The sequence below is a fragment of the Aquila chrysaetos genome, chromosome 11, assembly GCF_900496995.4.
Source record: "Aquila chrysaetos chrysaetos chromosome 11, bAquChr1.4, whole genome shotgun sequence".
In the NCBI taxonomy this organism is placed as follows: Eukaryota; Metazoa; Chordata; class Aves; order Accipitriformes; family Accipitridae; genus Aquila; species Aquila chrysaetos.
In genome coordinates this window covers 31,009,725-31,036,894 of record NC_044014.1, presented here as the reverse complement: position 1 = coordinate 31,036,894, position 27,170 = coordinate 31,009,725, and the positions used below count along the sequence as shown (strand labels likewise).

The 27,170-nt window shown below is 40.0% G+C and overlaps 1 protein-coding gene across 3 annotated transcripts in view; it reads left to right on the top strand.

Moving 5' to 3' along the window:
• OGDHL (oxoglutarate dehydrogenase L) overlaps positions 1 to 25,818 on the top strand; it is a 58,065-nt gene extending 32,247 nt beyond the window's left edge. For all 3 annotated transcript variants that reach the window (XM_030030819.1, XM_030030818.1, XM_030030820.1), the window contains exons 16-23: positions 2,678 to 2,805; positions 12,937 to 13,115; positions 16,360 to 16,431; positions 17,763 to 17,888; positions 18,500 to 18,572; positions 20,678 to 20,841; positions 22,056 to 22,210; positions 23,004 to 25,818. In XM_030030819.1, coding sequence (XP_029886679.1) covers positions 2,678 to 2,805; positions 12,937 to 13,115; positions 16,360 to 16,431; positions 17,763 to 17,888; positions 18,500 to 18,572; positions 20,678 to 20,841; positions 22,056 to 22,210; positions 23,004 to 23,127 — 1,021 coding nt within the window. In that variant the 3' untranslated portion in view covers positions 23,128 to 25,818. The remainder of the gene's footprint in view (positions 1 to 2,677; positions 2,806 to 12,936; positions 13,116 to 16,359; positions 16,432 to 17,762; positions 17,889 to 18,499; positions 18,573 to 20,677; positions 20,842 to 22,055; positions 22,211 to 23,003) is intronic.
• Positions 25,819 to 27,170: the final 1,352 nt, after the last annotated feature.

Sequence of the window (27,170 nt, the reverse complement as noted above, 5' to 3'; positions counted from 1 at the left end):
TGAAGCCTTTGATGCGAAGCCCATTGCTGGGGGTGAATGAACTAGCAGCTGCACTGTGCTTCATTGTTAATGCTTGCAGAAAAGAGAGATAAATCTTGGTGCCGCTCCTCTCTGGTACAATGCTCTGTTTCTGTGATGAGCTTCATTTGGTATCCCGTCTTTTGGGCTTTCTTCTTTTTGCTCCTATTCTAATGGCAGTTTAACAAAATCCTTTGGACAAGACCTGAAAACTAAACTGAAAATAGGGAGATTTCCCCACCCCCGATTTCTCATCCCCCTTAATTTTCAGTACCATGGTCTTGTAAAGTGGTGAGCATCTCCTGGGAGAGGAACACACATGTTCATTGTTTAGCAACGTACCCACCTATTTCAGGTGAGTGCTTAGTCATGTCTAGCACACGCCTGTAGACTTGTCTTGAGAATACTGATTCTCTGTATTCCCAGTTCTCTCACTGGTGGAAGAGGATTTTCCAGAACTAGCATCCAGATTTTCTTGATGTTTAAGGTAAAAATAATTTTATGCTCACAGCAATATAGGGAAAAAATAAAAACCATGTTCAAATAAAAAGCTATTCAGACTGGCAAAGACCAGCTAAGGATTCCTGTGCCATCTGATTTTATTATTCAGTCTTTCAGAAAAGGAGTAACAAGTTATTCAAGTAAATTCTTGTGAAGTTCAGGACTGAAGCTGGTACTGCAGATGTTTGATTTATAGTAACCTGGTTCTGCTTTACGGCTGGGTTTTGAGTTTGCCTGATGGGTAGTGGGGCCTACAAAATATTAGCATATGGTGTGATGATGAATTTTTGTTATGAGTGTGATAGGGCAGTTGGACAATAAAGGGTGAGATTAAAAAAATGCCTCGGACCTAAGGAAGTCAGAGAATATTCAACTACTCTGTTAAACAGAAGAGAACACTCCAGAAATGTATAAGACAGTCTATTATACTGTATTGAGGCTCATTTCAGCAGAGGAATAGGTAGAAAAGTTAACTTGTGGTACAAACACATCTAAGAGATACTGCCATTCTCAGTAAAGCTGCTCTTTTTTAGCTGTGGTTGAGTTTTTGTCATTTATAATAAAGGTGAGCAACTTCCTTAAGAACTGAAGACATTTGCAAATGTTGGTGCATTTTTATTGGAAAAAACCACATTGCAAACACATAGAAAGTATATGTCATTTTATCTTCTCTCTGTACTGAGAAGACCCTTCTTCCCAAAAAATCCTTGAAGTACATAATGTCTCAAATATCTGGGACTGATTGAAGAGACAGTATCAGCTAGAATTTGGGAGGAACTGAAGATACTTCATTGCCATAATGAAAACAACACGATGGGAGTGCTTTCGCTATTTTGGAACTTCTGAAACGCTGTCTAGAAAATAGTACTTTCTGTCAGTATTCAATGTGATGGCTTGCTTTCTTCCTGTTTCAGTACTCAACATTATCAATAGACAGAAGCTAGATAAAGCTGCAGATGGAAGGACTGGGCCCCTTCTCATCTTGGAGACACACTCTGGAGAAGGGAAGGAAAGGGGGAGAGAGAGACTTGATTTTGTACTAGTTTGATGTCAGTAAACCTGACAATTGCACAACAGCAATATCTGACTTGTACGTCTGTATATTTCTGGCTGTCCTTCTATGCTCGTTGTAATCACCTTTTGCTGGGGAAACACAAAACTTTGTGCTCAAGAAGCTTATCACCTAGCTAGGCCTTCTATCTTTAGCTGAATGACAAAAATAAAATGACAGTGGCAAAAATGATTTCTGCCTAACAGCTATCTGGTGTGTGTATCTTCTCCTTTCTATCTACTTCCCTCCCTGTGCTGTTCTTCAAGGATTCTATCTTTTCCTGGCCTTATATTGTTGACTTCTAAATAAATTTCAGAGCTCTTTTGCTAGCATTCATTATAGCAAAGGGAAGTACAAAAAGATTCAGTCTTCAGTTCAGTGTTGGCAGCCATACAACACATGGTAATTGTTACCAGTATAATAACTGTCTTTATGTTAGCAGTTGTAAAGCTAGACATATTGGTGTGATTCACTCAGTTAGTCTGCTCAGAGAGTTAATGGATTACAGTAATTACTTCAGTCATCTCTGTTTTGGTAGTGTTCCTGGGTGCCCCATTCTAATGCTGATTAATGGTGTTCTAGAGAACTGTAAATGGTGCATGTGAGTGGAAAGAGCAGAAAAGAGGATACAACTGCTTCAAGTCTTGGTGCTGAGATTAGGTTAGATTAAATTTTTGCATAAAAGGCAACAGTTGATTTAAGGAAAAGATTAACAGAATTTGCCAGGGAGGCAGTGTGAAATGTTTTTAGTAACAATTTTGTTCTTCTGTCTGTTTTTTTACTTTAATCAGTCTATTTTACAGCAACAACTCCCCACCCCTTCCCCTCTCCCCCCAAGTTCTACTAGTAATAAGGTATTTTCAGTTTCCATGAGTGCTTGAGAACAAGCCTGGATAGTCAGTGAAAGTCCTTATAGTGCAGCAATTGTATTTAGACATGATTGTATTGCTAGGTTTCAACCAAACCAGGGCATTAGGTAAAGCAAAGATAACTGTGTTGCTTGCATGCTTTCTAGAACATAGCTTTGATGGTATATCTTTGAAAATAGCTCCATTAAAGCCCGAAGTTATTTTTAGCTAATAAATTTCTTTCAACAACTATTTACAGCCATCGTCATCATGTGCTTCATGATCAAGAAGTTGACAAGAGAACGTGTGTTCCCATGAATCATCTCTGGGAGCAGCAGGCCCCCTATACTGTGTGCAACAGCTCCCTTTCTGAATATGGTGTCTTAGGTATGTCTCGGGGTAACTGTCTGACAGATCTGTTTGTGTTTAAATAGGTCTCAAACAAGATGTAGGAAATGATGACTGCTAATTAAGAGGAAATTTTTTTCAGATTTTGCTTTAATGTGGTTAAGCCTTCTGGCTACAAAGTTTTACTTTGTTACTTGAGTTTGCCAAGCCTCAAAACAAACAAAAAATATCTCCTTCTGCTAGTAGCATTTAATAATAAACTCTGCCTTTGTTGTATTTTGACATTATCACATTCATAACAGTTTTGTATCAGGTCAGAGCCAGGAATTGCAGAACAGGGGCCTAAAATCCAATCAAAATGCCTAAACTGATTTCCCCCCACCCCCTGAAAAAAGTGGTTCTATCAAGAGATGCAGTAAATGTACCGTGTTCGTTGTAAGATTTGTCCCTTATTGTCTTCTTACCTTGAAGTTTTAAAAAATCATAGGAGTATACACTTTAAGCCAAACTCTTGGGTTTTTTCCTACAGTGTGCTATGATGGGTCTTGGTTTTAATGTATATTTTAGTTTTAACATTTTAGAATAAATTAAAAATTAGAGGGGAAAACTTCAACTGGGTGTGTGTTTGTGGTTTTTGTTTCTTTTTTTTAAATTATTTTCTTGTAATTTTTTAATGTGTTACCTGTGGTATCAGGCATATGAATTTGCAGGTTCCAGTGTGCTTGCAGTGCAAAACTTTCTGCGCTCGTCAAATAGTGCATTGATTTGTTTAGGCTGCTTAGAACCTGCTTGTACTTCAAAACTATGAACTGGGAGACTTAAGTACTTAAGTAGCTTTTGGTGGAAAAGTCACAGAATATGCTAGCATTGGTCTCATTAGTATTCAACAGGAGATTACATAGTAATGACAGAAGATGAATTTCAGAGAATAATGTAGCTATACAAGAAGCGGAACTTGGCAAGAAAGAGAATGTGGAAAAAAAAGCTGTAAAACAGATATGGATGAAACAGATATCAAAGGTCTCCCTCTCAGGTTCTGGCATCTCTTAAAGAAGCATCTCCACATTTTACAATTTTGGGATTCAGTTGAAAGTATCCATCTGCTGTGGTTGATCTTGGCAGTGCTGGAACACCTAATGCTTTCTCAAAAGGGGAGGAACTGCCAACAAAATCAGGGACACTTTGTAATACAGATATAAAAATCTATCGTAGCCTTATCTGAACTGCTATTCTGGATGTGCTATTTCAAGAAAACAAAATCTTGTTAGTGATAGCGTTAATCATAGTGAATTATATTTTTGGTACTGGACAGACATTTTACCTTCAGCTGCAGAGAATGGATAACCTCACTCTGACATGACGAGGGTGGCAAGAGGAATGTGGAGCACAAAACAAATACATCTAATAATTTATAAAAAATGTTATTGATTCTATGGATAAATAATGAAATATTGTTTCATATTCATTTTGGAGCTAGTGTGAAGGAAAAAGATGAAACATTGTAGTAGATAAAGATGGTAATTGATAGCTGCTTGCTTCAAAGTTCCAGAAATACTTGATCACGTAGTCATTTTAACATATGCTATGTATTACCTATTGCTAATAATATTAAAATTAAAGTGGTATAAAACTGTATAGTTGGAGTATGGGCTGAAGAGCTGAGATTTTTTAGGTATTTTTGTTAGTACTGTGGCAGAATTGGTGTGAACAGAAGTTTGTATCTCTATAAGCTAATATAGTAACATGTAAATGTAAACTAAATAGGAGAGTGCAAGAGAGGATGTGTATAAACATAAGTCAAATAATTGGCATAGATAAAAAGCAAGACTTTAATTTCAGAGAATGATTTTTTGTTTGTTTGTTTCCAATTTCCTATTGTTTCTCACAGTTTGGTCTGGGGTTTTTTAACTTGAGCCTGTTTACAGTGTTCCTGCAAATGTTATGGGTAAGTGGGTCACAGGTTTCTGGTTTGGGGTTTTTTTTTACATTCAAGTAAGCTATCCAAAAGTGAAAGTGACAAATGTCTAGATATGGTTGAAATCTTTACACCTCAGTAGGTCTAGGAAGCTTAGTGTTGATATGGTCCGAAGGGCAATTCTTATTGTTACAATTCTGTTCTTTAAACAATTAACTAAGCGGGCTCTCTTTCTTTCTCTTTCTTGATCTCATCCTGCTCACTATTGCTCTTCCACCGTCCCCAGCAACAGAAATCATAGAATCATAGAATCGTTTGGGTTGAAAGGATCACCTTAAAGATCATCTAATTCCACCCCCCCCTGCCATGGGCAGGGACACCTTCTACTAGACCAGGTTGCCCAAAGCCCCATCCAACCTGGCCTTGAACACTTCCAGGGAGGGGGCATCCACAACCTGGGCGACCTGTGAAAGTTGATTTAATAACTTTCATTGAATACAAGCAATAGCGCAAAGTACAGGTTTGTTCATACACTGAAAACAAGCCTACCATTTCTGTGCAATTCTGCTTCAGCAGATGTGATGACGGCTTCTTCAAAACTAATAGTACTGATATTTTTAATTGTTAAGAACTTTAAATCCCTTATGTCTGAGATGTTTTTTTAGCAGTAAAGGAGATTAAATTGATAGAAATAGTTGATAAGTGATGATTATTTTTTTTAACTAAAAATGCCATGTTTCTATGTTGAAGTGATTTTATAATTAAGTTTCCTCTCCCTTGCTAGCTTTTACATATCAACCTTTTCCAACATGTTTACTCTTGTGTATTGTATCCATAGAGAGACAGTGTTGGGATAAGCAGCAGTGTGTGAACATGTCTCTTCTAGTTAAGCATCTCAGTCAAAGAGGAGCAATTAGAATTGTTACCCGTTTGGCTGGTAACACCACTGGGTCTCCTTTTTAGTACATGGAAGAATAAGTGAATGCTTGCAGTACACGGAGTTGATTCTTCAGAAGTAGCAAAAACCTCCAACACTTTATTTTCTCTAACTGCTATTTCTACTTTATAAGCCTGTTACAAGGAACAGTTTGGGATTAGTGCCCCAAAGTATTTGGTGAGGGGTGGGAGGGTTGTGAGAGGATATAAGGGGAAAAAAAAAGAAAAGGTGTTAAGAATTTAATTCATGACTCTGTTAACATGCAGCACCTTGGAAGCATTTTGGGAATTCCCTTAGTTTCTGTGAATCAGAGCTAAGTAAAAATGGCTTGAACATCCCAGCATGATAAAACTACAGGTTATTTCCGTGGCAGGTACATAAGCCAAGAGCTGACATCTGTTCGGAGCTGTGAGCTTTGGACCAAGTTATTGTTGAGCTGGTTAGGAACACCTGGGGTGTAACTGCTCCGTTAAAATGATACTCTGACAAGACTGATTTCACTTAGAAATAAAACAAAGGCAGTCTCGTTAACTTGTAGGTCAAACAATTGCTTATGTTTTGTATACAGGAAGCTGTGGAATGTGTGTTACTGGGGCATTAAGTCAGAGTATTTAACAGCCTCTGATAATTTTGTTTGACATCCTATGTCTACTATTTTTAGCTATATCCAGATTATTACAATCTAGTTGTGCATCCACTCATCTAGCTATAAATTTTCTCTTTTACTGAAACTGAATGTTTGGGAGTATAAGTGATGGCTGTGTGAAGTCATTTAAGCAAAAAAGTTTGAGCTTATTTGCTGATTGAGATAGAGGAGAAAAGCAAAGGTAACTTACAGGCACTCCATGCTACCTCTTCAGCACTTTTTAAATACTTGAAAGGATCTCCTGTCTTTCTTTACTACCCTCAGAATGACTTGTGTAGTGTTGATTCACCATCCAGGAGGTATGATTCCCTCTGTCAGGTTCAGTACTGGCTTTGAGAGGTCTTGGGCTGTAGCATCCTGTACTGGGAACTTCCAAGGAACATCCAGGCAAGATAGACTTGGAACTAGTGCATAGTTCAGCAAATTCCTGAACCATGAGACCTGGAGTACAGCTTTTTCAAGGGGAAAGGTCATGTCTAAAGCAAAAGACAAAGGGAAGGGGACAGGTATTGATTTAAACTTTTTTTTGCAATACACTCCTAGGATGAAATATGTAGTATTACTGTTCATTCAGAACAACATATTTTTAAGATTAGGAGTAGAGAATACAATTACCTGACAGAAATTGTGTTAGGAAATAGGACAGACTATAGTAACCAAGGACCAGGTTCTCAATGGCATCTGCATGGAGCTCTAAGGCATCAGTCTTTCTGTTTAATAGTCAGCCACCAGGTGGGTATTAACTTCACTTTCTCCTGGGCTGTGTTTGGGTTTGTGAAAGGGTGCGTGTCCCTCCGTTAGTCCCTGTGCTTAGATTTTCTGTTAAACATAGCACAAATCTGTCTTTGTAACTTTCCTCATTCTGACATTAAATCCCTGCACTGATAAGCCCTCTATAACCATGAGTTAACATTCATGCCTTAAGTCACTTTGAAATCATATTGAATTAAGCTATAGCCTTACTTACATTAATTGAAAAGCTACAGTTCTTACGACAGTCATGAAAACTGCTGTGGGGAAAAACACAGCATAATATGCTGTGTAAGCTGCCACTTTGCTTGACAACGCCTCTTTCTCTGCCAGAGTGACGAAAGAACAGTAAGGGAGCACAGCAGGAATTGGACTAATAGAAACAAGAATTTCTGCTATGCCTGTCATCTAGGGACCTTAATGAACTTCAGCAATTAAAACATTAGTTTTGCAACCTTAGTCAAGTGCTGTGTATTTTTTTCTTCTCTCCTCCCAGTTTGGAAGTTTACCAAACTGCTGTGCTGGGTCCTGGTCCCCTGTGCCCTGGCGTGCTCTGAGCGCTGCGTGGCTGACTGCCTGGTGTTTGGGAGCTGGCTGGTGGCTCTACGCCACCCTTTGGGTGTGCAGATTCTTCACCTGTCGTTCTTTGAAAGCTACCTCTTGCAGCCTGGTTGTCTTGGCACTGGATTTCCTCACAGCTTAAACCTGTTCTCTGTGTTTCTAGCTGTGTAAGAGTTAATCCTTTTAAACTCACAAAATTTGCACAGTTCTGAAGAGATGTTCTGTTCTTGTCTCTGCAGACACAAACAATGACAGTTTGCAAGGTCTCTGCTGCATTTTTTTTAACCCTTTACTCTGGTCTGAGGTTGAGCCCTAATGAGGGGCCTGGGTAGGAACCTGTTCCCCTGCAGTTCATGTCCCGTCTCTAGAACTGTGGAGTCTTTCTAGCTCGGGTCACCTTCCCTGACCTTGACTCATCTGGTGCCCCAAAAAATCCCTTTCAGGAGAAGCACCTCACCTTCTTCTGGGTTGTTCACCTTGCATCTGTCTGGACGTCTTTCCACCAATAATTTTTTTTTTTTAATTTAGCAGTTCAGATCTTGCTCTTTAAATGATTTTCTCAACATGCAGGTAGGAGTAGTAATTCTTGACAGACTCCCTAGCAATTGCTATAATCACTGGTGGAATAGCTTTAATGTTAGGAACTCGTCATTTGCCTGGTGGAAAATGAGTTCTACCAAAGATGGGTATACCACAGACACATGTTCCATGAAAAAGTAGTCTTGGCAGAATTAATTTCAAAATGTTAATAAAAATGTATAGCTTACATTTGGATATATTTTCCCAGATATTTTTGTGGCTGTCAGAAAGCTTGCAAAAGGTATCTGTGTTAGGATCACACCCTTCAATGCAGCTTTACCTGGGACATTGTCACCTTGTGGAGATTATTAGCACAAAGTGGGCAACAAGATAGGAAATAAGAAATGACACTCTTTTTTTCCATGTGAATTTTAGGGGTGATTTTGGTAGACGAAACAGAATGTTGTGTGCTCTGACCACGTTTTAAATATGCATAGAGGTCCATACTCTTTGAAAAGCACTGTGTGATTATTGATAACTCCAAGCAGTCAAGACCTCAGTTTGTTCTTCTCTAAAAGCTAGATTGCTCCATCCTTACAGAGAGCAGCATATGCGCAAATAAGTCTTGAACATATTGCATATTTTCTCAACCATGTCACCCAATCAGTGGAAATGGTCTCTTAATGCTTGTGTAAAATTAGAATGGGATTCAAGCCTATCTAGGGAAATCTATTTTTCAGATACCTTTGGGAACACACATCGAAGGAGTTGTGTAAATTTTTCCACTGTTTGCATTGTGCTGAAAACAATAGAATCACACAAATAAGGAGGACAGATTTAAAAAATGTTCTGAAAGAAAGGCCATTCAGGCAGTCAGACCAAAGGAATGGTCAGCAAAAGCCATCCTCTTTGGTAATGCACTGTCATGGTGACTCAAACAAAAGGCCGTCTGTCTGACTTATCAGTCTCCTTCTGGCCCCTAACTTACTAGTTGCCTTTTGGTGTGAACATGAGCATCTGCTGGAGTCATGGACGGACTGTTCAGAGTTCAGCAGTCCAGAAGCCAAGTGACTCAAACGTTTCTTGCCATGGAGATGGTAAACAAAAAGCTGGGTTGGAATTACCAAGGAGTAGAATATGAAGACACACTATAAAAACAATATGTAAAACTGTTTTCTTTGTGAATGAACGATTTCACTTGAAGCTTTTGTTGCTTTTTCTCTCCTGCAGTTAATTTGTCCTGCAGTTGTCCCTCTATTAACCTTCCAGGAAGGTTTGTGTACTGACATTGACTGAAGAGTGTGTTCCTGGAGCAGAAGAAAGAAATCCTGTAGTCCCAATTTAGCTGTAGTCATCGTGTTAAGCTAAAGCAATTTCAGTTTCGTGCATAGATGACCTATGTCAAACCTTCGTGTCAAGTGTTGGGAGGATGTTCTTGTAGTTCATGTTACGGAGGGAGCTATTTGATACATGACTAATCTCAACTAGTTTTGGTCAGGGTTTTCCTTGTGGAACTGGACAAGTTAGTTTAAACTTCCTGTAGCCGCATGTTCATTAGTTCTCAGTTTTGCAAGGTGGAAATGCTTGTCCTTCGCTCTCTTTTTTTCTTTTCTTTTTCTTTTTTTTCTTTGTTTTTTTGGTTTCCACTTTTGACAGTAAAACTTTCAGGGAAGGAACTACTTGTGTATGTTTGTGGCATCCAGCACGTGAAGACCTCAATCTTAGCTTAGAGATCTGAGTATCTCTCTGGTAGTGAACATAAAGTAAAAGTTGAATAAAACTGAAAAAGGACAAAGGAGGTTTGAATAGGTTTGACTTGATCCTGAAATCTTCCTCCATAGCTAAGTCAATTACCTTGCACTGATAACATTAAAGTAACTCATATGCTGTACGTACCACATGTTCTCTTCTATCTCATAATATATTAAATTTTTTTAATGCCTGGAATGCCAGGCCATTTTAAAGGTATTTTAGGTATTTTTCTATTATTGCTAATATAGTTTTTTGGTATTATAGTTCCCTTTGAAGTAGTTCTCTTACCCACTGAATTCCACAAAGGGAGGCTCTCCTAGAGGGACTGCAGCCTCCAGTCACCAGGGTATAACTCGCAAATGTAAGTATATGAGAGATGTCAGCTATCACTTGCTGGTGACCCTGTAGCAGTAGCCTTCTGTGGGTGGAGAATGTCAAGATGCTAAGTTTGTCTCTTCCAGGAAACCTGAGTTTTTTGATGTTCCTGAAACTTTTCTAATTAGAAGAGTTGTATAGTGAGTTTGATCAGAGTCGGTAACTATAGTTCCAATGACTTTGGGTTTTATCATGGCTTTTCAACAGTTTACTGTAGTTTACTGAATACTGGTGGTCACAAAGTAGCATTGGATTTTACTGATATACAATATTTAGGAGACATATTAGGTACATGACTTACGATTGTATTTGGGCTCATAGCCACCTTTGGGTCTCGGGAATACTATCCACAGCATGAGGTTTTACAGATTGATATTTTTGTCCTGTACTCCTGAGAATGTCTGCAAGTTAAAAAAGGAGGAGAAACCCAAATTAATGCATAGTCTCTAGATAGGTGTACTGTCCTCTCAGATATGAAGGGATTTCTCTCTGCATACCAAATGCCAGTCTTGGGCGCATTTCTGTCTTAATTAAATGTACACTACTCTTGTGAGTGTTTGGAGGTGGGGGGAAGCTGGGGCCCAGTGGGATAAATTAAGCAGGACAGATATTTTGTTACCAGAAACTGTTCATTTTACCTAAGCTGGTTTTGTTATCAAGCCTATATTGTAGAACGGCGTTTGAGCAGCTACCGTGTCACAGTAAGGAAATCAGGCAAAAATGGGAATTACAGTAACTTGTACCTAGCAAAAACATGAAGCTGAGTTCCATGTAGATCAATGGTAGTGGGATGGGACTCTCTGCAACTTAGGTTATATGTGCGGATCTTAAAATAAAGAAACTCGAAAGAGGTAAGAAATCCATATCAGTCTGTTAGTTCACTCTGAGTTTTTTTACAGTCTTGCAATTACTCAGGAAAGAGTTACAGCTCATTATCATAGCTTTTTAAATAAAATTTTACAACAGCAAAGCTAGTTGCTCTGCTGGGGTAACCTTCAATGGGAGCCTTCCTGTGTTGCAGTTCTGTATTTGGAAGCAGATCTTTATATTCTGTGCAGAACTTAAAAACTTCAACATAAAACATATTTATCCATTAAATATTTATTCTCTATGTGTATTGAATCAGTTTTCCCTCAGTCAGAACCTCTACATCCAGAGCAGTGCTACATAGCACTGTTTTTTACTGAGAGCTTTAACTTTTTTGGTTTTAATCATTCCAAACTGTAGGTGTAGAATACGAATACAGGTATTCGCTCAGCCCTCCAGGCTCAGCTATATCAAAGTATCAAAGGAAAATATGATCAGATATCAAATATATATTTTTATATTATTAGATACATTTAGGTGTTCACTACAGAACGTGGTATAGAAAAATACCTTAAATTTAAGTGTGGTCATTAAACTGAGACAGGTACGTTGCACATAGCTAGGTTTTCACGTTCTGACTCGACACAAAATTCTGCTTTTTTTTTTTTTTTTTTTAATGCTAGACAGCAGAGGCCACCTAGCATATGCAAACACCCTTGTAGTTTTCTATCTTTTGCCTCTGCAGAGCTACTAGGAATTGATTACCTAGCTTACACTGCAGTAGCAGTTTAAGTTTCTTTTCTCTCTTTGCCAGTCATCTCCCCAGGTCCTGTTGCAGAGCTGGGGCTTTATCGTACTGCAGCAGGTCTCTCAGAACAGTAATTTATTTCTGCCTTTAAGAGATATTCATGGAGCCTGTCGAGAGCCTTCAGTTACGTTTGGGCCTTGACAAGTTTTAAGAGCAGACCAGGAGCTGCCTGGCTTGCTCTGTGCAAAACACCTGAGCTGCTGTCAGCCAGGCTGCTGCGGTACGTTTGTCCTGCTGTGTTAACCCAACATGGCTGAGGAGGTGGGAATGTGTGGCCCTTCTGCTCTACTCTGATGAATTTACCGTTCAAACAGCACAAGTTTAGGGAAATATCTGCACCTGAAATCTTTGACACAGAGTGGAGAGGGAGAAGGTTACCTCTTTCTGTTTTCATTAGCTGAAGTAGTGATGTCCTCCCCATGAAGAGCACTTCTGGTCTCCTCTCTGCCACTGAGGCAGAGACCTAAAGGGTCCTTAACCCTGCCAAAGAAAGGATTGTTTACCCAAGTCCCAGATGTCTCACATGCACCTCTTATGTTCAAGCTTTTTTGAAGATCCGAAGACTATGATCCTGCCTATAGACTGAAGACTGATGTCACCAATAATTTTGTTCAGGGCCTGCATATGAGAGGGAAAAAAAAAAAAAGACAATGTTGTGCAGGGCTGTGCAAGTAATAAAATTAACAAGTAGCTTCTTGAACTAGTAATGGGCTGTAAGTGGATTTTTACAGGAAAAAATGGTATCTACCTCAGTGAGCTCTTGGGAAAACATCACACAAAAGTCTGAGCTGAGCAAGGGGTTTTAGTTGTTCATTTAGAAACTCCTATGATATTTAAATGTTTGAGGAAAAGTTTGAAGGATTGGGGTCAGGATTGGAAAAATGTTATTTGCTAATCTTTCTGGTGAAAATGGTACTACTGAAAACTGCATGATTTATAACAGGGCCACAAAAATCCAGTTCATGCTCGTGTTTTGGGTTTTTGTTTTGGTGGGCTTTTGGTTGGGGTTTTTTGTTATTTTGGGGTTTTTTTTTATGAGAAACAAACAATTCTCAGCAAGTCTGTTTCTTTTCTAATTCTCCTACTTGTTTGGTTCTCAGGTTTTGAGCTTGGCTTTGCTATGGCAAGTCCCAATGCCCTGGTGTGCTGGGAGGCCCAGTTTGGCGACTTCCACAACACGGCGCAGTGTATAATAGACCAGTTCATCAGCTCCGGCCAGGCCAAGTGGGTTCGTCACAACGGGATCGTCCTGCTCTTGCCACATGGAATGGAAGGAATGGTGAGAGCTGCTGGCTGGCATGTGTGGCAGGGAAATGCTGCCTACTGTGCCATCCTCTGCGGCTGTAAAAGCCAAAGGTGTCTTGGGGATCCAATAGTGATACAAAGCTGGGGGGAGGAAGGCACTGTTTAGCATGTTGGACTGCTTCAGTGCTACAGAAAAGAATGTGGATAGATTGATTGGTGAGAACCAAAAAAACCTGAGAAGTATTTCTGAGCTCTTAGCTTTGTGTCCTTCTTAGTGGCACGTACCACTTTTTCCCCATTCTTTTCTTTTTCTTTCCCTTTTTTTTGTATCTTTCTGTCTTTCCCTAAGACACTGCCTTCTTTCCCTAGAAAGCTGGATTCTTAGTGTACAGTAAGAAAGAAATCATTAGTGTCTAGCAGTACTTTCTTGGTTTTATTTTGCATGAAGTATGTCTGTGTAAACTCTGCACTAACTTCTTTTGCAATGAAATGATATGAAACAGCTTTAAAACTTCTTAAAAAATCACTGACATTGAGTAAGTTTGATATAATAAGAAATTTCCCTCTTTCTGAAAAGGAAAATGTTTCTACTAGCTGTTGACTGTTTTCTTTGGTGGCTAGTAGGAAGAACTACACAGTGTCTTAAAGGGAAAGGGCGTGGGCATGCTCTGTATATAATGTATGAAGTTCATAGCAGCAGTAGAATTGTTCTTCAAATCTTTTAAATTATTTTTAAAAGTTACATGAACATCATATCAGGCTATGTTGATTTTCTCCTTTTCAAGTGCATCAACATTCATGAATTGATGCATGTATGTTTCTAGTTTTCTATTAAGAAAAGCATAGTATGTGCCACAGTGGCAATCTCCATCTGTATAAATGCTCTAGACCCTTTCACTACAAACTGCGTCATTTCCATGCTCACAAACAGTTCAGTTTATTTCCATTCAATTATAATCCTGTCCTGATATACTGGGGTGCATTCATATCTTATTAATGGCTTTCCATACCCATTTGTGCGTAAAGAATAAAGGGTCTGACACTGTTCACAAGAGTTTTGATAAATTCATTTTTTTTAAATGAATCCTGAGAGACAGCCTGAATGTGCCCTCAGCAGGAGGTGTGATCCTCTGCGGGGAAGCACTCCACTGAAGGGAGCTCGTTCTCTGCTACTTAAAATACAGTTAATCTTTCTTTTCTCTTAGCCACTTGGCAGCTAAGATTTGCCCAGATCTTCTGAAACACGCTGATTTTGCTACTAGTGTCAGGTGTTTTCATAATATTGAAGAATCCCACCAGGCTGTTGAAATCTGTTATCTTCCCAGAGGAGCTTTCCATTACAGAAGCGTTATTCTCTCTATAACTACAGTGTTGGGGACAGAATGATTTGGGGAAGGATTCGTAATGGGATATGGATCCCTTCACCTTTAGGTCATGCATTCACAGGCAAGTTGGCTGTGATTGAAAGACTCTGCTGCCTAACGGCTCCTTGGGGACTCATCTGAAAGTAGCTAATGGATTCAGTATAGGTCTCACTGGGTAGGTGGTCACAGTAAACCCTATGCCATCCCACGCAGCAGTTGCTGGCAATGTGACTGGCGGTGTCAGCAGACAAATCAAAGATGGATGTGAACATTGAGGCTCTGGATTGAGGTTGTTGCTGGGGCAGCGTATGTGTGTATGAGGGAAGCCTCACGTGTCTCTCCTTTAATTGTTTGCTAGTAACATCTCCGTTTCCAGCGTACTGAATTCAGTGTGCTTGCGAAGCACTATGTTTGTGCATGTATAGGTTGTACTTAGTGTAGGATTTGATTTACAGCAAATAGATGTATACAGCAGAGGTATTGCAATATTGGACTGTTACTATGCACCATAGTTTTGTGCGACTTTGCTTCTTGTTCTCAAGCCTTTACCCATCTATGACCAGATTATTTGGTGCCTCAAAAGTGGAGACAGACTTCAAAAGAGTAGTTATGCAAGGCACAGTTCTTGGCTGTTTGTGTTACTCCTTTGTTGCTGGTGGAGTGTTTTTTTCCTTTGAATTCCCTTAGTCCATAGAGTGACTCCTGCACTTGAAATCAGGGAGGATGATGTGTTGAATCAAGGTGGACTACTAGCTGTCAAAAAAATGAGTGATTTTGGAGATCATATGTTAAGGTTTCAACAGAGGAAGTTATGATGAGAGACGGCCATATAAAGAAAAAAGCTCTTTATGAACATTGTTAGCTTAGGAGTCATGGAGAGATTTGAGAGCTGTAATAGTTTATAACTTCAGGTTAAAGTACTCTGCAGCTGTCTCCAAAATGAAAGTCCTTCCTAACAGTAACTGTCACTTGAACAAGCAAAGGCTGCCAGCATTAGCAATAAATAAAAAAGCACACTGCATTCTCGTACTCATAGCTTTCTCTCATCCTTTATAAACAAGGACATGAGAGGGAAGATAACAGATTCTGTTGCACTCCTTATTCCTGATATAGTCCGTGCCCAGCACGCATGTTTTGTTAGTGTAAAATGGATCTAACAATATTTGTGCACTGAAAGAAATTACCTTGGGTACTGCTAGTGAGGCAGTGGATGTGAGTGTTCAGTACTTTGACAGAATGTAAAATACCTCCTGAGGAGGCAGAAATTAATCATAGGTTAGTTTGGCAGATAATGTGTACATGTATTTTGATCCATTTTAGCTGAAGCCTTCATCTAGGCTATTTTGTCTGGTACTGAACAGTGAACAATGGTAGGAGAGAGATCCTGAGTCTGCTTTTGTTGCTAATATAGCAAAGATAAGTCGGCAGTTAACTTTTTGTGTTTGCTCCTGTTCAGCATGCAACTGTGATTTGGCCCAAAGAAGTGTGAGTCACTGCAGTACACTGACACATGCGGTGTTTCACTTCCTGACATTCCTTCTGCTCCTTTTTGCCCTGCATAAGCAAGGTTGTTCTTGTGCCCCCACGGACCTACTGCCCTTTCACTGGTCTTCATTGTGCAGCTATACAGAAGCTGGAAATTACTTACAGCTGGTAAAATCATTGGAAATCCATGTACAACCTATCTTCTCCTATGGAAAACAGTTTATGGAAGACAAAGAATTCCAGTCCTGCAGTGTGTCCTCTCTTCCTACTGCTGCTGCTGTTGATACCTTTGGCTGGGGGGGGGGCAGGTGTGCAGCCTGGTGCAGAGCTGCCAGGGTGACAGGAGGTACTTACGCAGTGCGTGACCTAGACTGATGTCTAACTGCTGATTTGGCTTTTTAATGTTATTTTAAATGATACCTTTACCAGGGTCCGGAGCATTCATCAGCCAGGCCTGAGAGGTTTCTGCAGATGAGCAATGATGATTCTGATGCTTATCCAGTAAGTAGATTTGTCAAAGGCCATGTCCTTTTTTTGCTTTTCACGTCTCAGAGATTTTTTTCTTTGTAAGAAGCATCCTTTTAGCTAGGTATAGTGGGGTAAGATTTAGCTTCAGGCCTTGGTGTAACATTAACTTGATCCCAGTAAAAGTAATGGAAGTATGCAGTATGTGCTGCTTCATTGCAAAGCTGAGGTCATATACAATTAATCTCTGGCAGCATGATCTTTTTATGGCTGTTCCTCAGGGCCAGTGATTCTGCTTGTTTATATTGCTCTGCATACTGCAAATAGGTGTCTCTAGCTAATTTCTGAAGGAGGCCAAGTGAGACTACACCTGGCTTTTTGCAGTGGAGCTAAATAGTACTGCTGGGAACACGAAAATAAGCAACTTCTAAATTTGATTCAGCTAAGACCTTCATACGTTGGTCATTCATTTCTACAGATAAAGTACATAGCTCTATAGGATACCAGGCATCCACTTCCCCACTGCAGATTTCCTAAGAAACACTGCTATACATTAATTGAAAAGCCCACCAATTAAAAAAAAAGCAGAATAAGATGGATGTTTCCATTTCGGCCCTGAGTTTGTTACCCTTGGGGCAATGATAGTTCCAAAGCCGTGTTCCTCCTCATCTAAAACTGATTTTTGTCAGTGTACTGGCAGAATAAAGACCTGTTTGATTGACTATATTTAAGCACTGTCAATTGCACGCAATAAGCAAGTTAGAAATTTTAACATAGAAGGTAGGAGCTCAAACCATGGACCAGGAAATCATGTTAGGTGCTGTACCAATCTGTAATGAGATTATTGTACCTATACCTATATATACGCTTACCTAATATATATGCACGTAGATATGGATACCGCCCCCATATTTGTAAAATACATAAATATAAACCATATGAATTTTATGTATTAAAATATAGTATAAGAGGACAGGACACCTACCAAAAAATGGGGGGGGAGAGAGAGTTAACTATACACTCAAAAAATGAATTATAGTTTTAAGATTCTTTCAAAGGGGTTCTATTTTGTCTTCCACCTACTGAAGTCCTAGTCCTCCTCACCCTTCCATCCTGGACTTCCCAGCTTGCTGAAATTAATGGAAGCTTTTTGCATTTATTTGCATACATTTTTGGGAAGAAGTAGAAACAGAAGAGAATGATTTGTAGGGATGCTTCCCTAGCTAATAATATAATCTCAGCAGAGATCTGCTAATTAAGTTTTTTGAGGAAGGGAGTTGCTAAGAGTCAGAAATAGAAGGATGGCTTTCAAGCCTTTTTTTCTGATCTTTTAGACGTTTTTCTAATGCCTTTAATGTCTCTCTCAGGAGTTCAGTGAGCAGTTTGAAGTCTCCCAGCTGTATGAATGCAACTGGATTGTGGTGAATTGTTCAACTCCAGCCAATTACTTTCACGTCCTCAGAAGACAGATCTTGCTGCCATTCAGAAAACCGGTAAAGTTACTGTAATGGACTTGATTATTCTAGGTATATTAACCCTCACATAAAGAGGGGTCTTTCTTTGTGTATGACATACTGCTGAAAAGAACAAGAATCATTGGTGAAAAACCTTAATTGAACACAGGTTGAAATCGCTGATTTGATGGAATGAAACTCAGTTCTGACTTAGTAAAACTTAATTTTCAGCTTTACTTCCTTCTAGCTGTGCAGACCTTCAGATGAGCTTGTCAAGACACAATGTACCTAACAGGTTACATAACTATAATCTGCATGTCTAATTGCTGGAACTTCAAAAACCTAAGATAAAACTGTTGAATGTATTACTGGTTCATAGCCTGTGATTTCATTTTGTTCTCAAAAAAGAAGCATAAGCAATGGTTTTTGAGAACCTTTAAAGGGAGTGGAGTACCCAAATCTTTTGAATAATTTTAAAACTTCCAAGGCTTTCAAAACAGGAAAAAATAATTTACTGTGTTTGCTATTCACATTAATTTGATCTATAGCATATTCAGTTTGTGGGGTTTGTATGAACAGTGTTACAAATGTTGCATGTAATAATGTAGATAAAGCAGTTCCTGAGTGTTGGAAATATTTCTGTCTTACAGCTGATTATTTTGACACCCAAGTCACTGCTGAGGCATCCAGAAGCTAAATCCAGTTTTGATGAAATGGTGTCTGGTAGGTCACCTTAAAGTATTGTGGACAAATAATGAGCTACACCAAGTCGCATGTCAGACTGTGAAGAAGAGAATCTGCTCTGGAGAGTTTGCCTTTTCCTTTGGCATAATTTCTGTGGAGCTGTTGTAGTGAGATCTAGCATGGACTTTTGCTGAAAAGTCTGCTTTCAAGTACAGATTCTTAATTTTAACAGGCTTCTCTTGTAATCAACTGTTAATCTTAAAGGCAGTGGAAAAGTGCATTCCCCTCTCTGCAGGGATATTCCTCTCAATAGGCTGTTAGGTCCCTCTGCTCTTTTTCTCTTCATATAAAAATTGACTTGTTCTTTGTACTGCCCCTCCGCCCCCAGATGTGAGGGTTAGGTTGTAATCACACTGTGCCCATTTGGAAGAATGAGGGGCCTATTTCTTCTTACAATGCTCAGTTCTGGGGCTGCCATGTCACACCAGTGATCTGAAGTGAGATCAGTGAGTTCAGAGCTGTAGGCTACCACTCCCAGCTGTTGTTGGCATGCCATCAGCACCAAGAGATATGTAGCAACTGCAGAGGTAATACCAAAAACTGAAGGGATTTGTCTTGCCATGCCATGCACTGGTTAGAACGTGTTAGAGTGGCATGAGGAAATGTAGTGGAGTGAGTGATTAAAGTGATCGTTCAGAGTGAGAGAGGTGTGGAGAGGATAGGTGTGGTGGTCTGACTCCAGTTCTAGTGGGTATCTTGACTGCTTTCAGCACAGAGTAACTGCTTGGTTTTTTGAAAGCAAGTTACAGTATATAAACATGCTTAAATATTGCATTAGCTCCTTTTTGTAGGTGAGTAAAGTTTGCTTCTCAAGCAAAGGCATTTGCTGTTTTTGATTACTGTTTAAAAGCTTTGTTGAATTAGTCAGATTAGAAATTCTGTAGAGATTGAGATTTGTCACTTTGTCTTGGGAGTCCCCTCTACTTCAGGCTAATACTCAACAGTGGCCAAACTCCTAATTAACATTGAATTCTGACATACTTTCATGTTCCTGCTGAAGAGGACAGCAAGTAGTAAAGCATTGCTGACTCTCAGCTAACTCTTTTTGCTCTATTTTTAATGGAAAGCTGAGAAGGAGAGGAAGACTGACTCTAGCTGACCCAATGAAGCGCAGATTCAGTCTTTTTTAATGAAGAATTCTGCTGTTCAGTGAGACAGGATAATTCTGACATAAATCAGTCCCTCTTTCATGTGGTCGTGCTGCTGCTTTTCTCCCCCACAAGATAAATGGTTCAAACAGGAGCTTATTCTCCTGGTAAGTGGGTGTGCTAATTCAGACTGGGAGGTCATGCCACTGTCTGCTACCTTGCAGTTGGTTAATGTGGGAATAGTTCTAATCAATCATATAAGAGAGCAAAGGAAAGGATCTTTTAGACCATCAAGTCCCTCTTCCAGTTTCATGTATCCCAAGCAAACTGTTCTCCCGGGAGATGATATCACAGGGGAAAAGATATCTAGCAGTGAGGATATGCATCTGATATTGTATCTTACCACTTAAACATATCGCTCAGTACTATGCTAATTCTTTCTTTGGCTAACGCTGTTTTAGCTCTCAAACAGAGGTTTAAATCACATAAATTTATGGCAGTAATGTGTGTGCTTGTGTAAATATTTCTGCAGTTGCCAGATTTAGTTGCATTGTGAATATGTGTTATGCTTTTATATAAAAATGTTCTAAAATTTTCTAAACCTATATTAATGTTACATGGTTGAGATCATCTTGGAAAGAAGAAACAATATTTCAGGTAATTCTCTGAAAAAAAAAATGGAAGTAAAGGTGAGCTATCCAATCAATTTAAAATTGAAGGTGTAATGCGCAACATAAAGCTAAAAAAGAATCCACTGTTAATATGTTTCTGTCTATTAAGTGTGGAAGAGTGGATTATTGACAGTCTTTTAACTTCTTGAAACTAAACTGCTTAGCACTTTAGCAGAATTACTGGTCTGAAAAGTAGGAGTAGAGAGGCAGCAGAACGCCGTGACCATTGCAACCTGCTGCTTGCTCAGTAAAGGACTGTTTCCTGGGCTGCTTTATTACAATGGCAGTTCACTGAGATCACTTTTCTAATTTGTGCTCTAACTAGGTACCACTTTCCAACGCGTGATTCCTGAGAATGGGCTGGCAGCTCATGCACCACATGAGGTCAAGCGAGTGATTTTCTGCACAGGAAAAGTATACTATGATCTTGTGAAAGAGAGAAAGAATCAAGACCTGGAGAAACAAGTAGCTATAACCAGGCTTGAACAGGTGAGCTCCCTGATCCTCAGAAGACAGGGTCCTTGGGGAGACTTTCAGCAAGGGGTTCCTATGCTTTTAAATAGATATCACTTGCCAGAAAGGATGGTGATAGCATTTTTATAGCACTTTGCATCTTACAAGACATTATCTAATCCTTCATGGCCTTGTGGAGAAGGAACACATCAAGAGTGTACTAGACTGTCCTGGTTTCAGCTGGGATACAGTTAATTGTCTTCCTAGTAGCTGGCATGGTGCTATGTTTTTGAGTTCGGTATGAGAAGAATGTTGATAACACTGATGTTTTCAGTTGTTGCTCAGTAGTGTTTAGACTAAAGTCACGGATTTTTCAGCTTCTCATGCCCAGCCAGCGAGAAAGGTGGAGGGGCACAAGAAGCTGGCACAGGACACAGCCAGGGCAGCTGACCCAAACTGGCCAACAGGGTATTCCATACCATGGGATGTCCCATCCAGTATAGGAACTGGGGAGTGGGGGCAGGGAATCGCCGCTCGGGGACTAGCTGGCGTCGATCGGCGGGTGGTGAGCAATTGCACTGCGCATCATTTGTACATTCCAATCCTTTTATTATTAGTGTTGTCATTTTATTAGTATTATCATTATTAGTTTCTTCTTTTCTGTTCTATTAAACCGTTCTTATCTCAACCCACAATTTTTACTTTTCCCGATTTTCTCCTGCATCCCACTGGGTGGGGGGGGAGTGAGTGAGCAGCTGTGTGGTGCTAAGTTGCTGGCTGGGATTAAACCAGGACATGGACAATGAGATCCAGAAAGCTTGGTAACTTTTCCAGAACAACGTAACAAAGTGAAGGTTACAATATTATGGCACCTTAAATTTGTATATCCAATCTGCTAGGTTTAAACGTTGTGAATAGTAGACTTTGCAGCTATATTGTCATTCACTAATTAAGGACTTGTATTGTCACAGCTACTTCACTAGAAAAACTGTAGGAATGCAGGAGATCTGGACTATGACCTACTTCTGTTCATACTGGTACAACTATAAAATATGTGTGTATTCACTTCTGACAGCATGAAATCAATTAAAGAAATACGAGTCACTTTAAAGAACATATAGCAATTATGTTAGGTACTAAATGATTAATTACAATGGGTGGTTGTAATACCTGATAGATAAAAGGCTTTCCTACCACGGGCTAACACCATGTAAGGGAAAGCTTTGCCAGTTATTACCCTCTCTTTCCAGATCTCACCGTTCCCCTTTGACTTGCTGAAAGAAGAACTTGAGAAGTATCCAGGTGCTGATCTAGTTTGGTGTCAGGAGGAACACAAAAACAGTGGATATTATGATTATGTCAAACCTCGTTTCCGCACTATTGTGAACCACACTCGACCTATATGGTATGAGACTTTAAAGAATTGCTCTATCTCCTGGGCTGATTTGTTTGCTTTTAAATTTGGTTGGTTTTTTTTTTTTGTTTGGTTGTTTGGGGGTTTTTTTTGCTTTAAATTTGTTTTTGATTTGAGGATGTTATTCCTGGGGAAGTCAGGTTCTTCATAAATCAAAACCTCTGAGTTTGGGTTCTTGAGTGAAGGAGGGAAAAGTCTAGATGACTATCTCAAATGCATCATGCATATCCTGCTCCTCCTTGTAGTTCTAAAAGAAAATCAGTAGCAGCTAGCTCTGTATTTATTGTCACTTAGCACAGCACTTAGCTGTCCTGGATTTTTTTCTCTCGTTGTCTAAGATTCTGTCATTTTTTTAAGAATTTCGCTCCAAATATTAGGTTTCTGGAGGAAACAATTGTTGTAAGAGCTCAGTCCAGGTACCTTTGCATTTATTTTAGATAATTGTCTCTCAGATCTGCCCATGCAGCTGTTGGAGGAATGAGAGTCTTGATCGCCAAAAGCAAGTTACCTAATTATGAGACAGTGTAGCTGGCTGCTCTGGGGGGGATGGGGGAGAAGACACAGCTTAATATTGATGGGAGGGGGAAAAGAGGGGGAAGCTGACCAGAAAGTATAACTGATGGTGCAACTTAGATTGATTTTTATTTAAGAAGGATTGATGATTAAATGTCCAAATCTGCCAAGCTGACTTGAATGCATTCAGCAGCTTGTTCTCATGCTTGTTAGTGTCAAAATAGTCTCTCTTCTCACCTCATTTGTCTGCCCAATTCTTTTTGTCACAAAGGTATGTTGGCCGAGAGCCTGCTGCTGCAGCTGCCACAGGCAACAAGAACACGCATCTGGTATCACTCAGAAGGTTCTTGGATACAGCTTTCAACCTGGAGGCCTTTGAGGGAAAGACATTCTGACTGCAGGGCTCCGACCCATCTCTGACTAGTAGTCTCTCAAATCACTCCATCCGAAAGAGGAGATAAAAGTGGGAAAAATACTGGAAATTACATACTTTTACTTTACCAGATAAAACGATCCAGCAGCTGACTTCATTAATCTGCACCTTGCTCCCCAGTTTGTAAAGAAAAAAAAAAAAATTCCAACTTACCTTCCGCCATTTTTTGTCACTTGTCTATTTAGATTGGGACCTCTCTGGCACAAGGAGAGTCTCCTGTCCAAGGATGCAGTGCTAGCTCAGTGAGGCTCCAATCTCAGTCTGCGGGCACTAATTACTGTAAGTAGAGCAGGCATGGACAGCATGATAGTTATGCACATCCCTGAAAAAGAAGAGTTTGGGAGCCACTACGTAAACAAGGTGCATTGTTACAAGGAAAATGGTTGACAGTTATTTCTAGATATATTGGAGAGGACTAATGAAACCAAAAAGTAAAGAGTTGATAGATGACTTTGGTAGGGAAGTGTACTGAGTGTGGTTGTTGGAAGGAGATGTAAGGTAGCCTGGTGATGTGAGGAGGAGGCTGGAAATAGGCAGTCAGATTACAAAGTTGCTAAACTATGGGTGACAACAAAAGTGGTGTGGATTACTTAGGTATAAGCTGGAGGAGGGTGATGAAGGCAGAAATAAAAGGGACCATGAAAAGATTTGTTGGGGGTAGCTGGGGAGGGAAGATGTCTACACAAGACCACAGCTGATGGAGCAGTGGGCGATCAGCAGGAGAATTCAGCGTCAAATGACTTCACAAGTAAGAGGTGACAGCACCAATTGCTCCCACTCCCTGGGCTGCCTGCTTTGATGCTCTGTGGTATTAGGGAACTGTGGGGTCCTGTGAACATCCTTGTTTTGGCTGAACACTCTTTCCCTCACCAAACTACTAGGATCTGCTTTTCTTTGACCTGGTAGCACCTGTAAAAAGATGGTGTTTGGATGAGAAATCTGTGTTTGTGCAACAAGGAGCGGGTTCTCTGCTTTGTCCAGTGCTAATCCCTGCCTCACATCTCCTTGCTGATACTAATTCAACTCTAAAGTGGCAATTCCTGATTTAGTCACCCTTTTTTATGTTAAGAGGAAGGTGAGCAAGCAACAGTTGCTGATTGACCAAAGGCACATGCTGTGGTTTTGTACAGGTAGTAATTGATTTTTGTCAATTTTTCTTTTTCCCCCCCTTGTGTTTACTTGTCAATTAGGATATCAATTGCCATGTACTTTCAGTATGGACATAAAAGTGAACCGCCTCAAGAGCTGGCTCTGTGTAAGGCGGCTGATGTACAGCAGGTGCTGGAGGGGAGAGAACAGCAGGGGTTGTTTCTCTTCCCGGGAAGCAGTGCTTGGCTTCCTGGGAGGCACTGCACAGCAGGGTGGTCTCAGAGTGCCTCTGCTTGTGCTTCTTCCACAGTGCTAGAAGGCAGGTGGGCACCACTTTCCTCTCCCCTCTTAATACAAGACCTAGTGTTGTCAGAAGTCCTGTTCCCTCTGCCCCCAGGAGAGCTTCACCCAGGAGGGTGAACCTTGTGACTGCGGGTTTCTGCAACACTAGACTATGTAGTGGCAGGAGACTTCTTCCCTTCTTTCTGCTGGCTGGCAGAGGGAACTGCTCGATTAACAGAGTACGTGGTGTGGTAGGATGCAGAGGAATGGCGATGCCTGTGCCGAAGCGGGAAGCAGTAACTAGCTGCAGAAGGGCCCCGTGCCCCTGCAGTGCCCGGAGGGTTATGCTAGGTCTGCTGAGCAGCCACTCTGATACATCCTAACAAGTGACTGGAAAACACATAGATGACACTTCACCCCCATTCCCTGTCCTGAGTGTGCTCCTGGGACATACTTGTGTTCTTGGCAGTAAGTTTTACCCCGCTGCTGCTGTATTGGCTGTGACATAATAAGGCTTGACACTTTATGCCTGATTCAGAGAGTCAGGTGATGCTGGAGAGCTTCTTGTCTTGTCAAAATAAGAAGCTGTATTCAAAACTTCTAGATATGATCAGGTACTACTTGTCCAAGCAGGTTACCAAAAAGGGATGTGTGCCTTATGCTGTCCCTTTATTTGGCCTGGAGACAACATGATGGTGAAAAAAAATATCCTTCTGTCAGAGCATAAAATTAATGTGATAAGATACTTACCATGGGATCCAGAACCAAACTTAGTCTAATGTTCGTGAAACTCAGTAGCATCCTTTTAAATCAGGCTGGTTGCCTTGGGCTTTTTCTCTCATTGAAACATTGAAGATAATTCAGTCTTTTCAAACCTATTGAATGTGGAAAGTACTGCAGTTGACAGCAGCAAATACTGTCTCCTGTCCGTTTCTATAGCTCAAAACATTAAGCTGATAGGCAGTAACCATCATCCAAAGTATTTTAATGCTTTTATGAATGCTTGTTTCTGTGGCAAGAATTGAGTGCAGCTAAATAGTGCTGGCACTGTTTATTGTATTCCGTTTGCAGAAGGCAGGTCAGTACTGCATGAAATATGATAAATGCACTTATGCCACAGTATATGCAGAGGTAGAAAACAAAAATTAACATAGAAATGTAAGTGGTAAATGACAGGTTTCCATTTTCATTGTGTATCGTAGATTGTGGCATAATAATTGCATAAAAATTCCATCAAAGAATGTAAGAAACCCCAATACAATAAAAATATGTAAGAAAGAAATTCTCTGTTATGGCTGTTCTTTTTGACAGTTTCTCCTTTGAGTGCTGGCGTTAGCATCCCATTGGTAAGAGTGCTAGGGCAGCTCATTTTTCCGTTTTCTGTTTGTTTTCTCAATAGTGGCTTATTTAAATGTAGTAGCAGTGAGGGAGACAGCATTTGGACTAGAAAAAGGTAATTATTCAAAACCATTGGGTTAAAAGTAGTAATAGCATTGAGGTTATATTAGAATATTTTGTTTTAGCCTATTCTAATTTTTTAAAGTAATAAGTGAGCACATTTCTATTGCAAGCAGCATTTTTAAAATACTGGAACTAGACTGGAATTAACTTCTCTCATTTCTAAACACCGGGATTCATTTCTCTAAACATGTTGGCTCAACATATCTTTCTATTGAATTACTTTTCCTGTTGCCTGCACTTTCAGATAGTAAATGTTCAAAAGCTTACTGAAGCATTATAAATTGCTAAATCCATAGATTGTACTTATTGCCAGAATTCTGCTGCTTTTCTTCAATGAGGCCCCTTGAATAAAAAACTCTGACAGAGAGTTCTTAAATAGATGCACATTCAGTAGGTACATTATCAACAATGAATGCAAGTTTCTGTAATGGCAGCTTTAAACCGGGTTAAGAGTACCTCTCTGATCTCACAGAAAACAAATACTTTGTTAGAACTGGCTGAAAAGTTAAATACTTTTTACATACTAAATAGCAATCAATTAATCTTTGGAGAGTGTTTGAAAAGGACTGAAGTATTATATAGGCCTCTTCTGCAAGCAGTCTGCACTGAAATTCAAATCACAGCTTTGTAACTCGGAAGTAAGAAACTGCAAATGTGAGAGTCAATTGACTTCATTGTATTTGTGGGTGAGATACCACTTCATGCGTGCCCACAACAGCCAAAGACTTGCTGAGACAAACAGCTTCTGTCACAGAATTATTTTTGTTTCCTAGTAGCTACCTGATGAACTGCGCTAACAGCAGGGGTGTGCTTGGTGGAAACCTTTGCCCATCGTACAGTGGGAGTCAGTCTGCTAGAGCAGACCTGTTCTCTGTAAAAGGAACCATTCTGCTTGTTCTAGGAGGTAAAAATTAACATATGAGACTAGGCAAGAAACGGGAATGTGTGTGCGTTGTTTGAACCAAGTAGATGAAAGTGTGTGTGTGTTGGGGGGTATTGTTTGGGGTTTTTTGTTTGTTTGGGGCTTGTTTTGTTTTGGTTTTTTTTAAGAAACCCCTTGGCTAGACTCTGGTTGCTGTCTCAAGAGCTCTAGTAGCTCTTACCTTGGTGCACAAACAGCAGACCTACTGCCTCTGATACAGAGATGGGAATAACCACTGCTCCTAATAATAA